This window comes from Micromys minutus (genome assembly GCF_963924665.1).
Source record: "Micromys minutus genome assembly, chromosome: 13".
Classification (NCBI taxonomy): Eukaryota; Metazoa; Chordata; class Mammalia; order Rodentia; family Muridae; genus Micromys; species Micromys minutus.
In genome coordinates, this window is record NC_137982.1 from 58,251,702 (window position 1) to 58,271,247 (window position 19,546).

The 19,546-nt window shown below is 33.3% G+C and overlaps 1 protein-coding gene across 1 annotated transcript; it reads left to right on the plus strand.

The window, feature by feature from the left end:
• Positions 1-3,390: 3,390 nt before the first annotated feature.
• LOC308429242 (olfactory receptor 5T3-like) lies at positions 3,391-19,194 on the plus strand (the record flags this gene model as incomplete). Its single annotated transcript, XM_080927971.1, has 2 exons — positions 3,391-4,310; positions 18,222-19,194. 2 exons carry the CDS (start codon positions 3,391-3,393, stop codon positions 19,192-19,194), a joined length of 1,893 nt encoding a protein of 630 aa, XP_080784097.1.
• Between the last annotated feature and the right edge of the window lie 352 nt (positions 19,195-19,546).

Genomic DNA, 19,546 nt, shown 5'->3' on the forward strand with positions numbered 1-19,546 from the left:
CATCAGGGAAATGCAAATCAAAACAACCCTGAGATTCCACCTCACACCAGTCAGATTGGCCAAGATCCAAAACTCAGATGACAGCAGATGCTGGCCAGGTTGAAGAGAAAGAGGAACACTTCTCCACTGTTGGTGGGGTTGTAAACTAATACAACCACTCTGGAAATCAGTCTGGTGATTCCTCAGAAAATTGGACATAATACTACCTGAAGATCCAGCTATTCCACTTCTGGGCATATATCCCAGAGACACTCCAATATACAACAAATATACATGCACCACAATGTTCATAGCAGCTCTATTTATAATAGCCAGAAGCTGGAAAGAACCCAGATGTCCTTCAGTAGATGAATGGATACAAAAATTGTGGTACATTTTCACAATGGAGTACTACTCAGCCATCAGAAACAATGACTTAACCAAATTCTTAAGAAAATTGTTGCATCCAGAGAATATCATCCTGAGTGAGATAACCAAGTCACAAAAGAACAGACATAATATGCAGTCACTGATATTGGGATGCTAACCCCAGAGGCTCAGACCACCCCAGAAACAACTCACAGACTGTGTGAAGTTCAAGAAAAAAAGAAAACAAAACAAAACAAAAAAAGAAACAAACAAACAAACAAACAAAAAAACCTGTCATTCTCAATCCTTACACACCAAGAAAACGTTGACTAATTCCGGGTTACCTCCTGTTTTACATGTACTTTTTGCTCATTGTAACTAGTAAGACCTTAATGCAGAGTATCAAACCTTAAAAAAAAGAAAAAAAAAGCCAAGCACTGACACAATTGTATTTGTATACATTTATGCAAAAATGTTTAAATTTTTTATCTTTGTTTTTTTAAGATAAAGTTTTTAAAAAAAAAGATCTGCAAGCACAAGCAGATTTACCAGTTATGTACTCAATGAGCTATGAGAAAAGTTTGGATGGATAATGGTTAGGAAGAAGATAGGGTGGGAGACCAATCATGGAGGTAGCATTGAGGGACTTAAGAAGTCAAATATTTTAATAAAGAAGTAATTTGAAATAAAAAAAGCTACTAAAAATTTCTTGAAAACCAATCAAAGGAAACATCAAAAACATGATCAGGCTTGTTTGCAGGTTTGCAGGGATGGTACAATATATGAAAATTAATCAATATAACAAGCTAAAATATAAAAATCATATGTCATCTAGTTAGATATTGAAAAGCTTTCAACAAAATCTGACATGCTTTCATGTTAAAAGTTCTTGGAGAGATCAGGGATGCAAGAAACCTACTTAAACATTATAAAAACAATATACAGAAAACCAATAGCAAAAATCCAAATTAAAGAGACACTTTAATCAATTCTATTAAAATCAAAGGTAAATCAAGGCTGCCAACTCTTTTTCTATTATATCTATTCAATATAGTACTCAAAGTTCTAGCTGGAGCAATTGGACAACAAGTGTATATTAAAGGGATACAAATTGAAAAGAAAGAAGTCAATGTAACAGTATTTGCAGATTATATGGTTGTATACATATAACCTATTTCTAGAATTTTACCAGAGAACTCCTGCAGCTGATTAACAACATCTGTAGATTTAGTGGATATAAAGTTAACTCAGTGAAATGAGTAGGTCTTTTATAGTGTATATTATGTTCATAGCAATTATATATTATAATATAAAATTAATTTTTACTTTGCATTCTGAAACAGACTGTCATCAGAACTTAAGCTCAAGCTTTGCCGATGATGTTCATAATTCGCTTGGGAAAATAATGAACCATAAATGTAATTAACTAAATGTTTTGAGAACACCAAAGCCTTAGGGAAGTAGCTTCAGATATATAAATTCCAAATTTTAACTGCTTGAAAAAACACCAGCTGCCAGGCATTTATGTAAAATTAAACTATTTACTTCAGGTATGTTCTTGAGTTTCAACATTTAAAAATGCAAGATAGAAAATATTGATCTTCTTTGAAAAACAATAAGAGCTTTTTAATGAATCATTTTCTCTATGTTTATATTGATGTATCAGGAAGTATTAAATAATTTGTTCTCAAAGTAGGAGTCTTTGAATATAAATATTTTAATTTCCCAAATAAAATTTTACTCAATTCATTTTAATATAGATTCATAAAGAACCCTTGAAAGTTTGACCATAATGGACTTATAAGCATTAATTGAAGGCTTTGTTGGTGTCTTCTGCTGATGATTTCTTGTTAACAAGATAAAAAAATAGCATGTAATAATTAGATTTTATATAAACACTATGTAAGCCATAGATAACACTTACTGAATGAAATCAATAAAAAGAGTTTTCCACATATATTCATTCCTATTTCACATTACACATATTTTAGTGGATTCTATTAATGCAAAGACCTCATATATTAAAGGACAAGCATGCATATCTTAAAATGCATATTTCCTTATTTTCTTTTCAAATTCACAATACAACTTTTGATTTAAAAACTTGGCACAAGGCAAATATTAGTGTTAAGCAATAGATTTACAAATTTTGTTTTAAATTAAATCTTTACACACCAAGAAAACTTTGACTATTTCCATGTTATGTTTTGTTTTGCATGTACTATATCTTCATTCTAACTCATAAGATTTCAATGCATACTATAAAACCTTTAAAAATATTAAGTACTGACAAAAATATGTTCATATACTTTTATGCAAAAATACTTTAAAAAACCTGTACATTTATCTGTTTTTCTTTAAATTAAAGTTAAAAAATTAAATCTCTGGGTGCCCAATTTTTAATGGTTTGTCTCTATACTATATTTTGGAGAAAAAACAGACCTGTAAAAATAAACAATAGTCTGATCTGATTTGTTTTCTTTGTACATTCTATAGGCCACATAGCATCAGAATATAATGATTTTATATATCAACAACCTTTCATATTGAATTCCATTGCTTTTTGACCTGATAAATGTTTCTCAAATCAGTCATGAATTTGGAGAATCTGAATACTTATAACTAATATTTTATTCAGGTGAATATTTCTAAATATGAAAAGATCTAATCTTTTTAGTATAGCTTAATATTCCTATGATTGCTATTTAATCTGCATACACTAAACATTGAATAAGAATTCAATAAGTCAGAAATATGTTTCAAAAATTAGTAGGGACATCAAAATGTTAAAAATACAAGTAGTTACATTTTTCACAATGGTACATAGATGTCATTCATCATAACAACTGAACCCTCACACTATTAAATATGCTCTATTATGATCAATATTGTCAAGACTGACTTACAGAGTAATGAAACTGAGGAGATATTTGAGAGAAAATCTACACAATAAATTATTTTCTTCTTTCTTTAGAAATAACTAAGTATGCACCTACCTACTTTTGAAAATACCTTTTAAAATTTACATAAGAAGAAAGAAGAATGGATAAGGGAAACTGTTCTGTGGATGAATTCATTTTCTTAGGAATCACTAATAACCCCAGCAAAAAAGTGGTCCTGTTCATCATATTCTTACTTGTTTACCTCATTACTCTTATTGCCAATATTGGAATTATCATTTTAATCCACATGGACACGCAGCTCCACACACCCATGTACTTTTTTCTCAGCCACCTCTCTTTCTGTGACTTTTGCTATTCTACAGCAATTGGACCCAAGATGCTGGTAGATCTCAATGCTGCAGAGAAATCAATTCCGTTTGTTGGTTGTGCTCTACAGTTTTTGATATTCTGTGTCTTTGCGGATTCTGAGTGTCTACTGCTAGCAGTGATGGCCTTTGATAGATATCAGGCCATCAGCAACCCCTTGCTCTACACAGCAAACATGTCCAGCATGGTGTGTTCCATGCTTATGGCTGGAGTTTACCTGGTGGCAACAACTGATGGTTTGATACATACAACCTTGGCATTTCGTTTATGTTTTTGTGGTTCTAATGAGATCAACCACTTCTTTTGTGATTTACCTCCACTTTACCTTCTCTCCTGCTCTGACATACAAGTGAATGAACTGGCATTATTTACTGTTTTTGGTTTCATTGAGCTAAGCACCATCTCAGGAGTTCTGGTCTCTTATTGTTACATTATTTTATCAGTCCTGAAGATCCGTTCTGCAGAGGGGCGGTTCAAAGCTTTCTCCACCTGCACCTCCCATCTCACCACAGTTGCCATTTTTCAGGGTACTATGCTTTTTATGTATTTTCGACCAAGTTCTTCCTATTCTCTGGATCAAGATAAAATGACTTCACTGTTTTACACTCTTGTAATTCCAATGCTGAACCCACTGATTTATAGCTTGAGAAACAAGGATGTGAAAGAAGCTCTGAATAAATTGAAAATAAAAATGTAGTTCTAACAAATTATATGACATGTACATGTCCACTTTTTTTAATGTTTTTTTTTTTTCCTAGAAAATCCTAATGGCATGTAAATTTGATATGCTGTATAAGGATTGTTTACTAATTTACCTTTGCCAATTATTTGACTCATGGTTTAAGATATATTCAAATATCCTTCCTTGTAGATTTGTATTCTTGTGGATGTAACAAACTTCACCTGAACTTAAACATTTTATAGTATATGTCAAAACGATCCTTTTATGATTAAGTTATAGAACGTCATCTAGGGAAGTGGATCTCAGCCTTCTAATGCTGAACACTTTAATTAATATTCTAATTTTGTAGTGGCCACAACAATAAAATTGTCTTTGTTGCTGCTTTATAACTGTAATTTTTCTACTATTATGTATTATAATATAATATTTTTGGAAACAGTGGCTTTCCAAAAGGGTTCTGACCCACTGGGTGAAAACCACTGATCCAAAGTACTGAAATTCACTGTGTAGAAGAAATGTAGTATTTATTGAAAAGTAAAATTATAAATGCAGATGTGAACACACAAAGGGTTGATAACTCAGGAGAGACTGAGGAAAACAGTTCTATGACATTGAGAAACCACACAGTTTTACATGTATGATGGAAAAACTACTCTACAACCCATGACTCTTTCAGTGTAAGTGTTCGTGGATATCTAGTCATGTGTGAGAATAAATTTGTCCATGTAGATTAAAAATAAATAAGTGTATTTCATATAATATCTGTATGACCAAATTTTTGGAAGCAGAAAAAATTTAATGCAAATAGCTTCATCTTATTATTTAGTAACTTTTAACATGAAAAAGGGAGATTAATGTTCCATTTACAAAAGCTCTTGAGTGCTTGTTTAGTAGTCTGTATAAATTGTACTTGGAACTTCTATTATGATCTTGCAAACATTCTCTCCCTGTGATGGAACTTCCCTTCACCAGTTGTGAATACTTTCTTATATGTGATTGACATCTACCTCACTAACTATGTATCACTTCTTTAAGGAAGATTTCTCTTTCTTTTCTCTGTACATACATCACTGGTTATAGATTCTTCTTCTTTGCCCCTTGAGGTCTTAAGTAATGTTATTATTTTCTTAGGTAAATGTCACCAAAATGCCATATTAAATTTATTATAGGTCTAAGTATTTTATTCCTGAAATTCAATTTCTAAGAGTTTATTTTAGATAAAGAATGTGAAAAAAGTAACATTAGATATTAGATAATATATTTAGTGTATATTGGATATTGCTAAATTAATTGAGGACCTTTAATTTTTAAATATTTTTATTATTTTCATTGGGTATTCTCTATATTTGCATTTCCAATGTTATCCCCCTTTTCCTCACTCCCATCCACCTTCTCTTTGCTTCCATGAAGATGCTCCCACTCCCAGGCACCCACCCCCACCTAAGCTCTGTAATATTACTCTACATTTAGAAAATGTGCCTTCATTGGACCAAAGGAACCTCCTCTCATTGATGACGGACATTGCCATCCTCTGCTACATATGCAATGTACATCTTCTGCTACATATGGGGTAGGGGAGTTAGTTGGTTGATATTGTTGTTTTTCCCATGTGGTTGAAGACTTTCAGCTCCTTCAGTCCTTTATCTAGCTAGTCCATTGGGGTATCCATGCTCATTCTGATGGTTAGCTGCATGAATTGTCATCTGTATCAGTATGACAAGGAGGCATCTATATCAGGCTCTTGCAAGTAACCACTTCTTGTCATCAGCAGTAGTGATAGGGGTTGATGGCTGCATATGAGATAGATCCTCAGGTAAGGCAGTCTCTGGATGATCTTTATTTAGTTCCTTCTCTATTTGCCTCTGTATTTCCTCCTGTGAGCATTTTGTTCTCTTTCCTAAGAAGGACTGAGGCATCCACATTCTGACCTTCCATCTTTTTGAGCTTCATATGGTCCATAAATTATTTCCTTTGTATTCCAAGTTTTTGGGGGCTAGTATCTGCTTATAAGTGAGTACATACCATATGTTTTCTTTTGTGACCAGCTTACCTCACTCAGAATGATATTTTCTAGTTCCATCCATTTGTTGAGGACATTCTATGAAACATGCATACAGACAAAAATACAGGTGAATTTCGTATAAAAAAATATGAATCTACTAAATACTGAGGAATTGAATACACACTAAAAAGGTATTAATTTGCCTGTAAGAAAATACAATTTATTACTACATTACTTTTCATAGTTATTTAAATTTTCCGATAGTTTAAATACTATTTTGGGAAAAGACTCATTTTATTTGAAAGTTCAAAGGCACAAACATTCTTAATTTCGTACAGATTGGATAATGTAAATGTCATGAACAGTTTCAGACTTTCTATAAGACAGTTTAAAACATGATTTCTAACATTTCACTATAAAAATAAAGTCTTCCTCCAACCCCATAATTTAGGATGTAAATTAATTAATTAATTAATTAATTAATTAAAAATCCTGAGAAGTGCTTTTTATTTTCAGTTTAGAACATGAACAACAAAACAACAAAAAGAAAGTAAGCAGGAAGAATTTTTTTCTTTAGGTAAAACCTGTATGTGTTTGTACCTCTGCAATATTTTAGCAACTATCCATTAGTATTTTTCAAGATGGAATATACAGTATGACGATGGTTGGCTTGCTAATATTTTGAAATTATAACTCTCAATATGATATGATTAATAGCTGAAATCCTTTTGAGATGATTAATTCATAAATGGAGATATTAGAAATTGAGGCTTTCCCTCATAAAACATAATTGGGCATCCTCCTGGCTTTTCGACTCTTTACGTCATAAACCCTCAGTCCTGATATGTTCAAGGCTTTTCCTTGCTTTCTCTTCTATTCGTTTCAGTGTATCTGGTTTTGTGTGGAACTCTTTTGTCTACTGGGACTTGACTTTTGTACAAGGAGTTAGGAAAAGATCAATTTACATTCTTCTACCTACTAACTGTGAGTTAAACCAGCACCATATGTTGTAAACTTTTACTTTTTCCCCTGGATGTTTTTGGTTCCATTGTCAAAATCAAGTGAACATAGGTGTTTGGGTTCATTTCTGGGTATATATTTCTATTTAATTGATCAACATGCAGGTCTTTGTTTATTTGCTTTTGTCTTTTTTTTTTTTTTTTTTTTTTTATCACTATCACCATGCAGTACAGCTTGAAGTCAGGGATGGTGAATCCCTCAGAAATTCTCTAGTTGTTGAAAATGGTTTCTGCTATCCTCTTTTTTTTTTTTTTTTTTTTTTTTTTTTTTTTTTTTTTTTTGCTATTTCAGATGAATTTGGGAATTAGTCTTTCTAGCTCTGTGAAGAACTGAGTTGGAATGTTGTAGATTACTTTTGGTAAGACAGCTCCAGCTCCATTTTTACTATGTTAATTCTGCTAATCCATGATCATAAAATATCTCTTCATTTTCAGAGGCCTTCTTCAATTTCTTCAAAATATCATCCTTAATGTGGTAACACAGACACAAAAAAACCAAAACAGTATACTCACTGATAAATGGATGTTAGCACAAAACCTCAGCATAGGTATGATACTAACCATGTGGAGCTTAAGAAGAAGGAAGACCAAAGTATGGGTGCTTCAATCCTACATGGAATGAAGAACAAAATAATCAGAAGAGGTAGAAGAGAGACAGTGCTGAAAGGGAAATGAGAGGGAAAGGAAAAAAAAAAGGAAGGCAGATGCAGGTATTGGAAGGAACAGGAGAGTAGCACAGAGGGTCAGAATCAAATAGAACTATGTAACTGTGGGTGCTGGGGAACTAGTGGCAGCCAAAAGAACCTTCTAGATTCCAGGAAAGTGAGAGGCTCCCAGAACACAGAAGAGATGACTTTAGCTGAAATAAACGACAAACTTCTGAGGAAATCGCCATTCCTGACTGCAAGCTGTATTACGGGTCAATCATAATAAAAAATTGCATAGTATTGGTACAGAAACAGGAAAGTAAATAAATGGAATAGAATCGAAGACCCAGAAATGAACTCACACACATATGGTCATTTGATCTTTGTTCAAAGGAGCTAAAAATATTCAATAGAAAAAGAACAGCCTGTTCAACAAATGGTGCTGGTTGAACTGGCAGTCAGCATGCAGAAGAATGCAAATTGATCCTTTCTTATCTCCTTTCAAATCAAGTGGATCAAAGACATCTACAAAAATCAAGTACAGTGAAAATAATAGAACAGAAAGACAGAAAAATCTTAGAACAGATTAGCACAGGGAGAAAATTCCTGAACCAATAGACTATGCTCTAAAACAAGAATTGACAAATGGGAACTTATGAAATTGCAAAGCTTCTGTAAGGAAAAGAACACTTTCAAAAGGACAAAAAAGCAACCAACAGATTAGAAAAAAAAATCTTTACCAATCTTACATTGGATAGAAGGCTAGTATCCAATAAATACAAAAAGCTCAAGAAGTTACACTCTAGAAATCAAATAATATAGATATAAGAAAATTGAGATACTCCCATGTATACTATCAGATCACCATGGTCTAAGGCTGGTTTTTAATAACAATGAAGACAACAAAAAAACCCATATACCTATGGAAACTAAACAATGCTCTATTAAACAAAAGTATGGTCAAATAAGAAATAAAGAAAGAAATTAGGAATTTTCTAGAATTTAATGAAAATGTAAACACAACATACCCAAACCTATGGGATGCAATGAAATCAGTACTGAGAGGAAAACTCATAGCTCTGAGTGCTTCCAAGGAGAAACTGGAGAGAACATACACTAGAAATTTGACAGCACAATTGAAAGCTCTAGAACAAAAGGAAGTAGATACACCCAAGAGAAGTAGATGGCAAGAAATAATCAAACTCAGAGGAGAAATTGATGAAATAGAAACAAAAAGATCCATTCGAAGAATCAACAGAACCAAGACCTGGTTTTTTGAGAAACTTAACAAGGTTGATAAAACCTTAGCCATACCAACGGGAGGGCAAAGAGAGAGGGTATCCAAATTACCATAACATAGAGGAAAGTAGAAACATAACAACTGAAACTGAGGAAATTCAAGAATATCAGATCCTACTACAAAAGCCTATCCTCAACAAAGTTGAAAAATCTGGAGGAAATGGATGAATTCCTAGACAGATACCAAATACTAAAGTTAAATCAGGTCTGTTAAAACATCTAAATAATCCCATAACACCTAAAGAAATAGAAGAAGCCATCAAAAGCCCAGGTCCAAATGGTTTCAGTGCAGATTTCTATCAGACATTTATAGATGACCTAATACCAATACTATCCAAACTATTTAACTAAGAATAGTCAGATGTAACACTACTTAACACCTTTTTCAAGGCTACAATAACCCTTGTACCTCAACCACACAAAGACCCTACAAGGAAAGAGAACTTCAGAACAATCTCACTTATGAACTTTGATGCAAAAATACTTAACAAAATCCTTGAAAACCAAATCCAAGAGCAACCCATGAACATTCACCATGATCAAAGAGGCTTTATCCTTGGATGCAAGGATTGTTTAATATACAGAAATACATCAACGTAATCCACCACATAAACAAACTCATAGAAAACAAAACACACGGTCATTTCATTAAATGCTTAGAAAACATTTGACAAAATTCAACACCACTTCATGTTAAAAATCTTAGAAAGAACAGGATTCCAAGGCCCACACCTAAACATAATAAAAGCAATATGCAGCTCCCCAGCAGACAACATCAAACTTAATGGTGAGAAACTTGAAGCAATCTCACTAAAATCAGAGACTAGACAAGGCCGCCCACTCTCCACCTACCTATTTAACATAGTACTGAAAGTCCTGGCCAGGGCAATTAGACAGCAAAAAAAAAAAAAAAAAAAAAAAAAAAAATCAAATGAATACAAACTGGAAAGGAAGAAGTAAAACATCACTGAGATGACATGATAATGTATGTAGGTAACCCCAAAAATTCCACCAGAGAACTTCTACAGTTGATAAACAAGTTTAGCAAAGTGGCTGGATATAAAATCAATTCAAACAAGTCAGTAGCCTTCCTCTACTCACAGGACAAACATGTCCTTGTACAAAGCTCAAGTGTAAGTGGATCAAAGACCTCCACATTAAACCAGATACACTGAAACTATTAGATGAGAAAGTAGGGAAAACCTTAGAACACATAGGCACAGGAGAAAATTTCCTGAGCAAAACACCAATGGCTCAAGCTCTAAGGTCAAAGATTAACAAATGGGACTTAATGAGATTGCAAAGTTTCTATAAGCCTAAGGACATTGTCAAGAAAACAAAATGGCAACCAACAAAAAAGATCTTTACCAACATCACATCAGATAGAGACCTAATATCCAAGGTGTACAAGGAACTCAAAAAGCTAGACACCAGAGAATCAAATAACCCTATTAAAAAATGGGGTACAGCGCTAAACAAATCATTTTCAGTTGAGGAACACCGAATGGCCGAGAAACATCTGAGGAAGTGCTCGACATCCTTAGCCATCAGGGAAATGCAAATCAAAACAACCCTGAGATTCCACCTCACACCAGTCAGATTGGCCAAGATCCAAAAATCAGATGACAGCAGATGCTGTCGAGGCTGCAGAGAAAGAGGAATACTTCTCCACTGTTGGTGGGGTTGCAAACTATTAGAACCACTCTAGAAATCAGTCTGGCGATAACTCAGAAAATTGGATATAGTACTACCTGAAGACCCAGCTATTCCACTTCTGGGCATATACCCCAGAGACACTTTAATACACAACAAAGATATATGCACCACAATGTTCATAGCAGCTCTATTTATAATAGCCAGAAGCTGGAAAGAACCCAGATGTTCTTCAGAAGATGAATGGATACAAAAATTGTGGTACATATACACAATGGAATACTACTCAGCCCCCAGAAACAATGACTTAACCAAATTCTTAAGAAAATGGCTGCATCTAGAGAATATCATCCTGAGTAAGATAACCCAGTCACAAAAGAACAGACATAATATGCAGTCACTGATATTGGGATGCTAATCCCAGAGGCTTGCACTCCCCCAGAAACAACTCACAGACTGTATGAAGTCCTAGAAATAAAGAAAACAAAACAAAAAAAATATTTACAAAACAAGAAGACTTTGACTCTTTCCATGTTGCGTTTTGTTTTGCATGTACGTTACGCTCATTGTAACTATTATGTTTTCAATGCATACTGTCAAGCCTTTGAAAAAAATCAAGTACTGACTAAAATATATATATTCATATAGTTTTATGTAAAAATTATTTTAAATTCTGAAAAAACAGTACTGACAAAAATGTATAATTTTAAGCAAAAATATTTAAAATCTGTACATTTATCTTTGTTTTGTAAAATAAAGTTGTTTATAAAAAAGAAATTATGGAAAAGATACCCTTCACAATATTCACAAACAATATGAAATACCTTGGTCTGACTTTAACTAAGCAAGTGAAGGACCTGTGTGACAAGAACTTTAAACTGATGAAGAAGGAAATCATGTAAGATATCAGAAAACAGAAAGATCTCCCATGCTCCTGAATTGGAAGGATCAACACTGTAAAAATGGCCATCTTACCAAAAGCAATCTACAGACTCAATGCAATCCCCATCAAAATTTCAACCCAGTTCTTCATAGAGTAGGAAATAGCAATGTACAATGTCATCCGGAATAATAAAAGAGCTAGAATAGTGAAATCTATCTTCAACAACAAGAAAACATCTTCAGAAATCATTATCCCTGACCTCAAGTTGTATTACAAGGCAATTGTGTCAAAAACTACATGGTGCTGGTATAGAGTTAGACACTTGGATCCATCAAGTAGAATAGAAGATCCATAAATGAGCCCTCACATGTATGGTCACCTGAGTTTTGACAAAGAAACTGTAAACATTCAATGGAAAAACGACAGCCTATTCAACAAATGGTGTTGGTCCAACTGGCACACAGCAGACAGAAGAATGAAAGTAGACTCTTTCCTATCCTCTTGTACAAAGCTCAAGTGCTAGTGGATCAAAGATCTTCACATTAAACTAGGTACACTGAAACTATTAGATGAGAAAGTAGGTAAAACCTTAGAACACTTAGTAATAGGAGAAAATTTCCTCAACAGAACACAAATGGCTTGTGCTCTAAGGTCAAATATGGACAAATGAGACTTAATGAGATTGCAAAGTTTCTGTAAGGCTAAGGACACTGTCAAGACAACAAAATGACAACCAAAGGATTTGGAGAAGATATTTCCCAACCCCACATCAGATAGAGGCCTAATATCCAAGGCATACAAAGAACTCAAGAAGTTAGACATCAGAGAATCAAATAACCTTATTAAAAATGGTATACACAACTCAACAATAAGTTCTCAATTGAGGAATATCAAATGGCTGAGAAGCAATTAAGGACCATCTCCACATCCTTAGTCATCAGGTAAATGCAAATCAAAACATTCCTGAGATTCCATCTCACACCAGTCAGAATGGCTAAGTTCAAAAATTCAGATGACAGCAGATGCTGCTGAGGATGTGGAGAAAGAGTAACACTTCTCCACTGTAGGTGTGGTTGTAAACTAGTACAATCATTCTGCAAATCACTTTGGCAGTTCCTTAGAAAATTGTACATAGTACTACCTATAGACCCAGTTTTTTTACTTCTGAGCTTATACTCCAGAGAAGCTCCAACATACAACAAAGACATATGCACCACAATGTTCATAGCAGAACATATAATAGCCAGAAGCTGGAAAGAACCAGATGTCCTTCAGTAGATGAATGGATACAAACATTATGCTATATTTACACAATGGAGTACTACTCAGCTATCAGAAGCAATGACTTTATGAAATTCTTAAGAAAATGGATACATCTAGGGAATATCATCCTGAGCAAGGTTACACAGTCACAAAAGAACAGAAATAATATGCAATCACTGATTACTGGATACTAAGCCTAGAAAGCTCTGAACACCCCAAAAAGAACTTACAAGGTACATAAAGTTCCAAAAAAAAAAAAAAAAAAAAGAAAGGCAAAAAAAAAAAAAGAGTGACAAATCATTATGGTTAAACTTTATACACCAAGAAAACTTTGAGTATTTCCAGGTTACATCTTTTTTTACATGTACTTTATGCTCATTGTTACTAGTATTATTTTAAGGCATGGTATTAAACCTTTAAAAAAATCAAGTACTGACAAAAATGAATTCAGATACTTTTTTGCTTATATGCTCTTAAAATCTGTATTTTTATCTTTGTTTCTTAAAATAAAGTTTTTCAATAAAAAAGAAGTTCAAAAGTATTCATTTCTTAGGAAAGTTATTATATAAGCCCAATGGGACCATGGACAATATATGTTAGAAAAAAATGGGTTCAGAGCTAAACAAAAAATTCTCAACTGAGGAGCATCAATTGGCTAAAAAGCACCTAAATTAATGCTCAACATCCCTTGTCATTAGGCAAATGCAACTCAAAGCAAGCCTGAGATTTCTCATACCAATCAGAATGGTTAAGATCAAAATCTCAGGTGACAGCAGATGCTGGCATGGATATGGAAAAAGATGAATAGTCCTTAATTGCTGGTGGAACTGTAAACTGGTACAACCACTCTGGAAATAAGCCTGGCTGTTCGTCAGAAAATTTAACATATTACTACCTGAGGACCCAGCCATACCACTTTTAGGCATATACCCAAAAGAAGCTCCAACATCTAACAAGGACATATGCACAATTATGTTCCTACAAATCATATTTATAGTAGCTAGAAGCTGGAAAGAACCCAGATGTCTTGCAACACAAGAATGAATATATCAGCTATCAAAACAATGACTTCATGAAATTCCTAGCAAATGGATGGAACTTGAAGCTATTATCCTGAGTGAAGTAACCAAGTCACAAAAAAAAAAAAAAAAAAATCACTCATAGTATGTACTCACTTATAAGTGGATACTAGCCCCCAAAAGCTTGGAATACCCAACGAAACCATCGAACTTATGAAGCTCAAAGAGCAGGAAGGCCAGAAAGTGGATGCCTTGGTCTTTCTTAGAAGGAAGAACAAAATATTTATGGGAGTAAATCAAGGGACAAATAGAGGAGCAGGGATTGAAAAAAAGATCATCCAGAGAAGATTGCCTCACTTCAAGATACAACCCATATGTGCCCAATAAACCCCAGCCCTATTGCTGATGCCATGTAGTGCTTACTGGCAGGAACCTGTTATGGATGTCTTATCAGAGACTCTCCCAGAGCTATACTGATACAGGGGAGGATGCTTACAGCTAACCATCAGACTGAACTCAAGGACTCTAATGAAAGAGGTAAAGAAAATAATGAAGGAGCTGAAAGGCTCTGCCATCCTATGGGACAAACAAAATTATGAACTATGCAAGCCCACCACAGCTCCCAGGGACTAAAACACCAGTCAATTAGTTTGCAAGGAAATACCCATGGGCCTGAGGTACTTATGCAGCAATGGATAGTATTTTATGATATCAGTAGGAGAAGAGGCCTTTAGTTCAGCAAAGGCTCATTTTCCCAGTGTAGGGGAACACCAAGGTGTTGAGGTGGGAAAGGGTGGCTGGATGAGGGAGCACCTTCATGAAGGCAATGGGAAGGGGAGTGGAATAGGATTGTGGGATAGGGACAATATATGAAATTCAAATGCAGATAATTTCCAATTAAAAATATGGGAAAAACGACAGCTTCCAATAGATAGGAACAGCTTCTATTTTTGAGATGGGCTACCCACCCATCTCAAAATTGTTAACCAAAAAATGTTCCTGTCCGTAGGAAAGAGAATAACAAAAATCGAAAAAGTTTGAAGGAAAAGCAATCCAGAGACTGCCTCACCTAGGGATCCATTCTATCTGAATTTATACTGCCCCCCCAATTATTGCTGATGACAAGAAAGACTTGATGATAAGAGCCTGGTATAGCTTTCTCCTGAGATGTCCTACCTTAATAATACAGATGCAAATACACACACTCAATTTTCCTATCCATCAGTTTGAACACAGGGACCCCAGTGGAAATGCTATAAGGTCTGAAAGAGCTGAAGAGACTTGCAACCTCAGAGGAAGAATGTTATCAAATATAGGGACCAACCACAGATCCCAGAGACCAAACACCAACCAAAGAGTACATATACATGGAGAGAAACATGTCTCCAGATACATATGTAGCAGAGGATGCTTTATTTGACATCAAATGGAGGGGAGGTACTTGGTCATGTGGAGGCTTGATGCTCCAGTGAAAGGAAATGCTAGAATGGTAAGGCAGGAGGTAAGTGGAGGAGCATCCTCATAGAAGAAAAGAGGAGACGGGAGAGCAGGGATGAAAAAGAATGTTTTGGAAGGGTTACCTTGAAGCAGAATATGATTTTAAATGTAAACGAATAATATCATCAATAAAACAAACAAACATGCTAATAAATAGATAAATAGTAAAAACTCAGCCCTCTGAACTAGAATGAAGATCCAACTCAATATGGATTTGGCTGAACTGTAGACATGTTTTTTTTTTTTTTTTTTGTTTTTTTTTTTTTTCAGTGAGAAATATTTTGTTGCTCAATATAAGGTAATTAGCATTTCTTACTTTGAATGAGTAATTCTAAATGTTAAATCAACAACACAAGGCATTTTTGAAATACATTTAAATTTACATACAATCTTAACACTTGTAAATGTCCTTTTATTGCAGCATAAAAAAAAAAAGAAAAAAAAAAGAAAAACAACTTGAGCTTCCTGTGAGCTTTATTTTCAAGCAAAGTGACTGTGAAATAAATAAAGTACCAAAAAAAAAAAAAATTCAACCCCAAATTCCATAAGCTGACATTGTTTAAACCATTAAATCTCTGGATTCAAACTTTGAAAGTCTTTATGGAACTAATTATTGGAATTTATAACTGAAATAGAAGCTAAAGGAATAGATGTGTGAATGCAACAAATTTCATGTCTACTTAAGTTACTCTCATGTACTCATCTTCTCTTTTCTAAAGTATTTTATTCTTTCATATCTATCAGTGGCTAGCTATGAATATTATCCTAACCGAATACTACTAGAGACTATGTAGGCACAGCTAATGAGGTAACTGCCTTTATGTATCTCAAATCTTTCTGCATCCTTGCTTCTGTAATGAATAAAGAATAAAATTACATAGCTCATTTGTTCAAACACAATAAAAGTCTACTTTAAATTTCTTTTATAAGTACATTAATTATATGTATTGATTCTGTCTCTATGAATTATAATTTTACTGCCAGGAGGAACCATTGAGAAGTTAAGAAAGGTTGGAAAATAAGCTGTTTTGTGTTTGTATCAAGGGATTACACTATCCATCTCAATTTCTTTTGTCCTAAAATAGGTGTAACAATGATGCTAATTAAGTTAGTTAACAAATGTAAATTAATAAAATATCAACCTTTTCTAAACTTGTTGCAATATTCTCTGGAGGAAATTCACAATCTGGAATCTAATTAAACATTGATGAATAACACAAAAGAGTGAAGGCAGAGTCTTATCAGATTGAAATCTCAACAGTGTGAAAATAAAATGTCATCTACATGAATTCACATACCACTGATAAGCATAGAATCATCACAGGTAGGTCTCCTAATGAGTATATTTAAATAATTCATGAAAATACAGATACCTTCATTGCAAAAAAGTATTAAATAACCTGGAAATTAATTTTAAACAGGTCTACCAGTTAAATCTAATTTTTAACCTAGTGTACAAAAATATTTTCTTTTAAAATTGCATGAATTTACATGACATCATTTTTTGTCAGTGCCATATTAGATCTTCCTATTATTCTTTTAGCTAGAATTTATAGGTAGTTTTTCTTTTAAAATCAATTTAAAAGTTTAAATTGTATTTATTTAATACAATGATGATATTTAAAACAGGAATATTAATGTATATTAAATCAGAACACATGGATCGTATATTACATTTAACTCTAGGAATAAGTGTTCAGTCATCAACATATTCCAATTGCTAAACCACAAACATAAACACAGACAATCTCTAGCATACACATGTAAATAAAATAATTTAAGAAATTGAACCCTATATATGTCAGAAACATTCCTTATGTCTGCTATCATCATTCTACTGAAAACTCTTACACTGTATATACTGATCTGTTGTTTCTTATTTTGTATATATGTATATAATCTCATGGCGTTGCATAGTGTTCACAAGTGCATGTGGATGTTTGTATAGTGTAGGAATATGATATAGTTTTAATTTGTATATTAAACTTTTGAATGAACATAGAGTTCAGTATTTCTTTTAGAGTAACTGTCATTTTGTTTCATGGAATCCTCTTTGAACATGGGTACCTTCATTTCCAACATAGCACAATTACATGTTGAAATTTTACTTTTAGGCGATTCATATTTTCCATTTAGATGAAGTTTATGATGTGATTATAAAATTTCTGACAAAACATTGACACTAAGTGCTGGGTACATTTAAAACTCATTTGAATTTTGGGTAAAACTTTAACACTAAACATTTTCAGAATACTTTTTATTAATTAATGTATAATATTTGCAATAGTTCTAAAATTATTATTTCTTTATTAAGACAATAATGTGATTTTTGTGCAAAATAGAATGCCTTTTTATTCATTGTCTTGTGGCTTAAACTGGCACTAGTTTCATTTTTTGAACCTGCACCTAGAGTTTGTTTCAATCAGAATAGTTAATAATAGTAATAATAGATAAATGGTAAAATTAATAAAAAGGTTTGCTGAACTGTATGTGTTATACACATGATGTGGGTCAATTAAATTGGACACTTTTTTAAGAATTCCTTTTTTAATTATCTTAGGCTGGTTTTGAATATAAACAACTATAAAAATATTATTGTAGTGCATAATGATATTCAAACAAGTAAAAATAACTAATCAGACATTATTTCAGTCATTTGAAAACAGTAAAACAAAGAAGAATGGAGGTTGGAAACTGTTCAGTCACTGATTTTCTTTTCTTGGGAATTACTGATAATCCTGCGATCAAGATGATTCTATTTACCACTTTTCTAATTGTTTATCTTATTATTCTTATTGAAAATTTTGGAATGATCATTTTGATCAGAATGAATCCTCAGCTTCACATCCCAATGTACTTTTTTCTCAGTCACCTCTCTTTCTCTGATGTCTGCTATTCCACTGCAGTTGGACCAAAGATGTTATTGGACCTGGTTGCCAAGAGCAGCAATTCAATTACTTTTCTTGGCTGTGTTCTTCAGTTCTTCATCTTCTGCATCTTTACCGATGTGGAGTGTATGCTTCTGGCAATGATGGCATTTGATCGGTACAAGGCTATCAGCAACCCTTTGCTATATGCAGTAAATATGTCCAGCAAAGTGTGTTACCAACTTCTGGCTGTGGTTTATGTAGTTGGTATTGTAGATGCTGTGATACACACAACATTGACATTCCGCTTGTGTTTCTGTGGGTCCAATGAGATCAACCATTTCTTCTGTGATTTACCTCCACTTTACCTGCTCTCCTGCTCTGACATACAAGTCAATGAACTGGCATTATTTACAGTTTTTGGATTCATTGAACTGAGCACCATCTCAGGAGTTCTTGTCTCTTACTGCTATATCATTTTATCAGTCCTGAAGATCCATTCTGCTGAGGGGAGGTTCAAAGCTTTTTCTACTTGCACATCCCATTTAACTGCAGTTGCAATTTTTCAGGGAACAATGTTATTCATGTATTTCCGACCAAGTTCTTCTTATTCTCTGGATCAAGACAAAATGACCTCACTGTTTTACACCCTGGTGATTCCTATGTTGAACCCTCTGATTTATAGCATGAGAAACAAAGATGTGAAAGAGGCCCTGCAAAAACTGAAAACAAAAACTTGGTTTTAACCAATTTCATCACATGTATGTATCTCACTTATTTAAAATTGATGGGTTTGTTTTATCAAAAATTATACTAGTGACACAGAAAATTAATTTTGATTTTAATTTAAGAATTTCTTTTTGTTTGTTCTAACATGTTACTGAAATTAGTTGAAGCATATCTTTAGATTTGTATTTTTATATAACTCATATTAACATGTTTTTCTTAACTAATTTTTCAATTATTTCTATAATATCAACTTAATCTAATTATTATTTTACTTTGTGTTTATAATAATGTTTTAAGAAATGTTTATTAATATTTTTACATATTTTTGTCCTATATTTTATAGTAACTTTAATGTTTTATTTCTTGTTG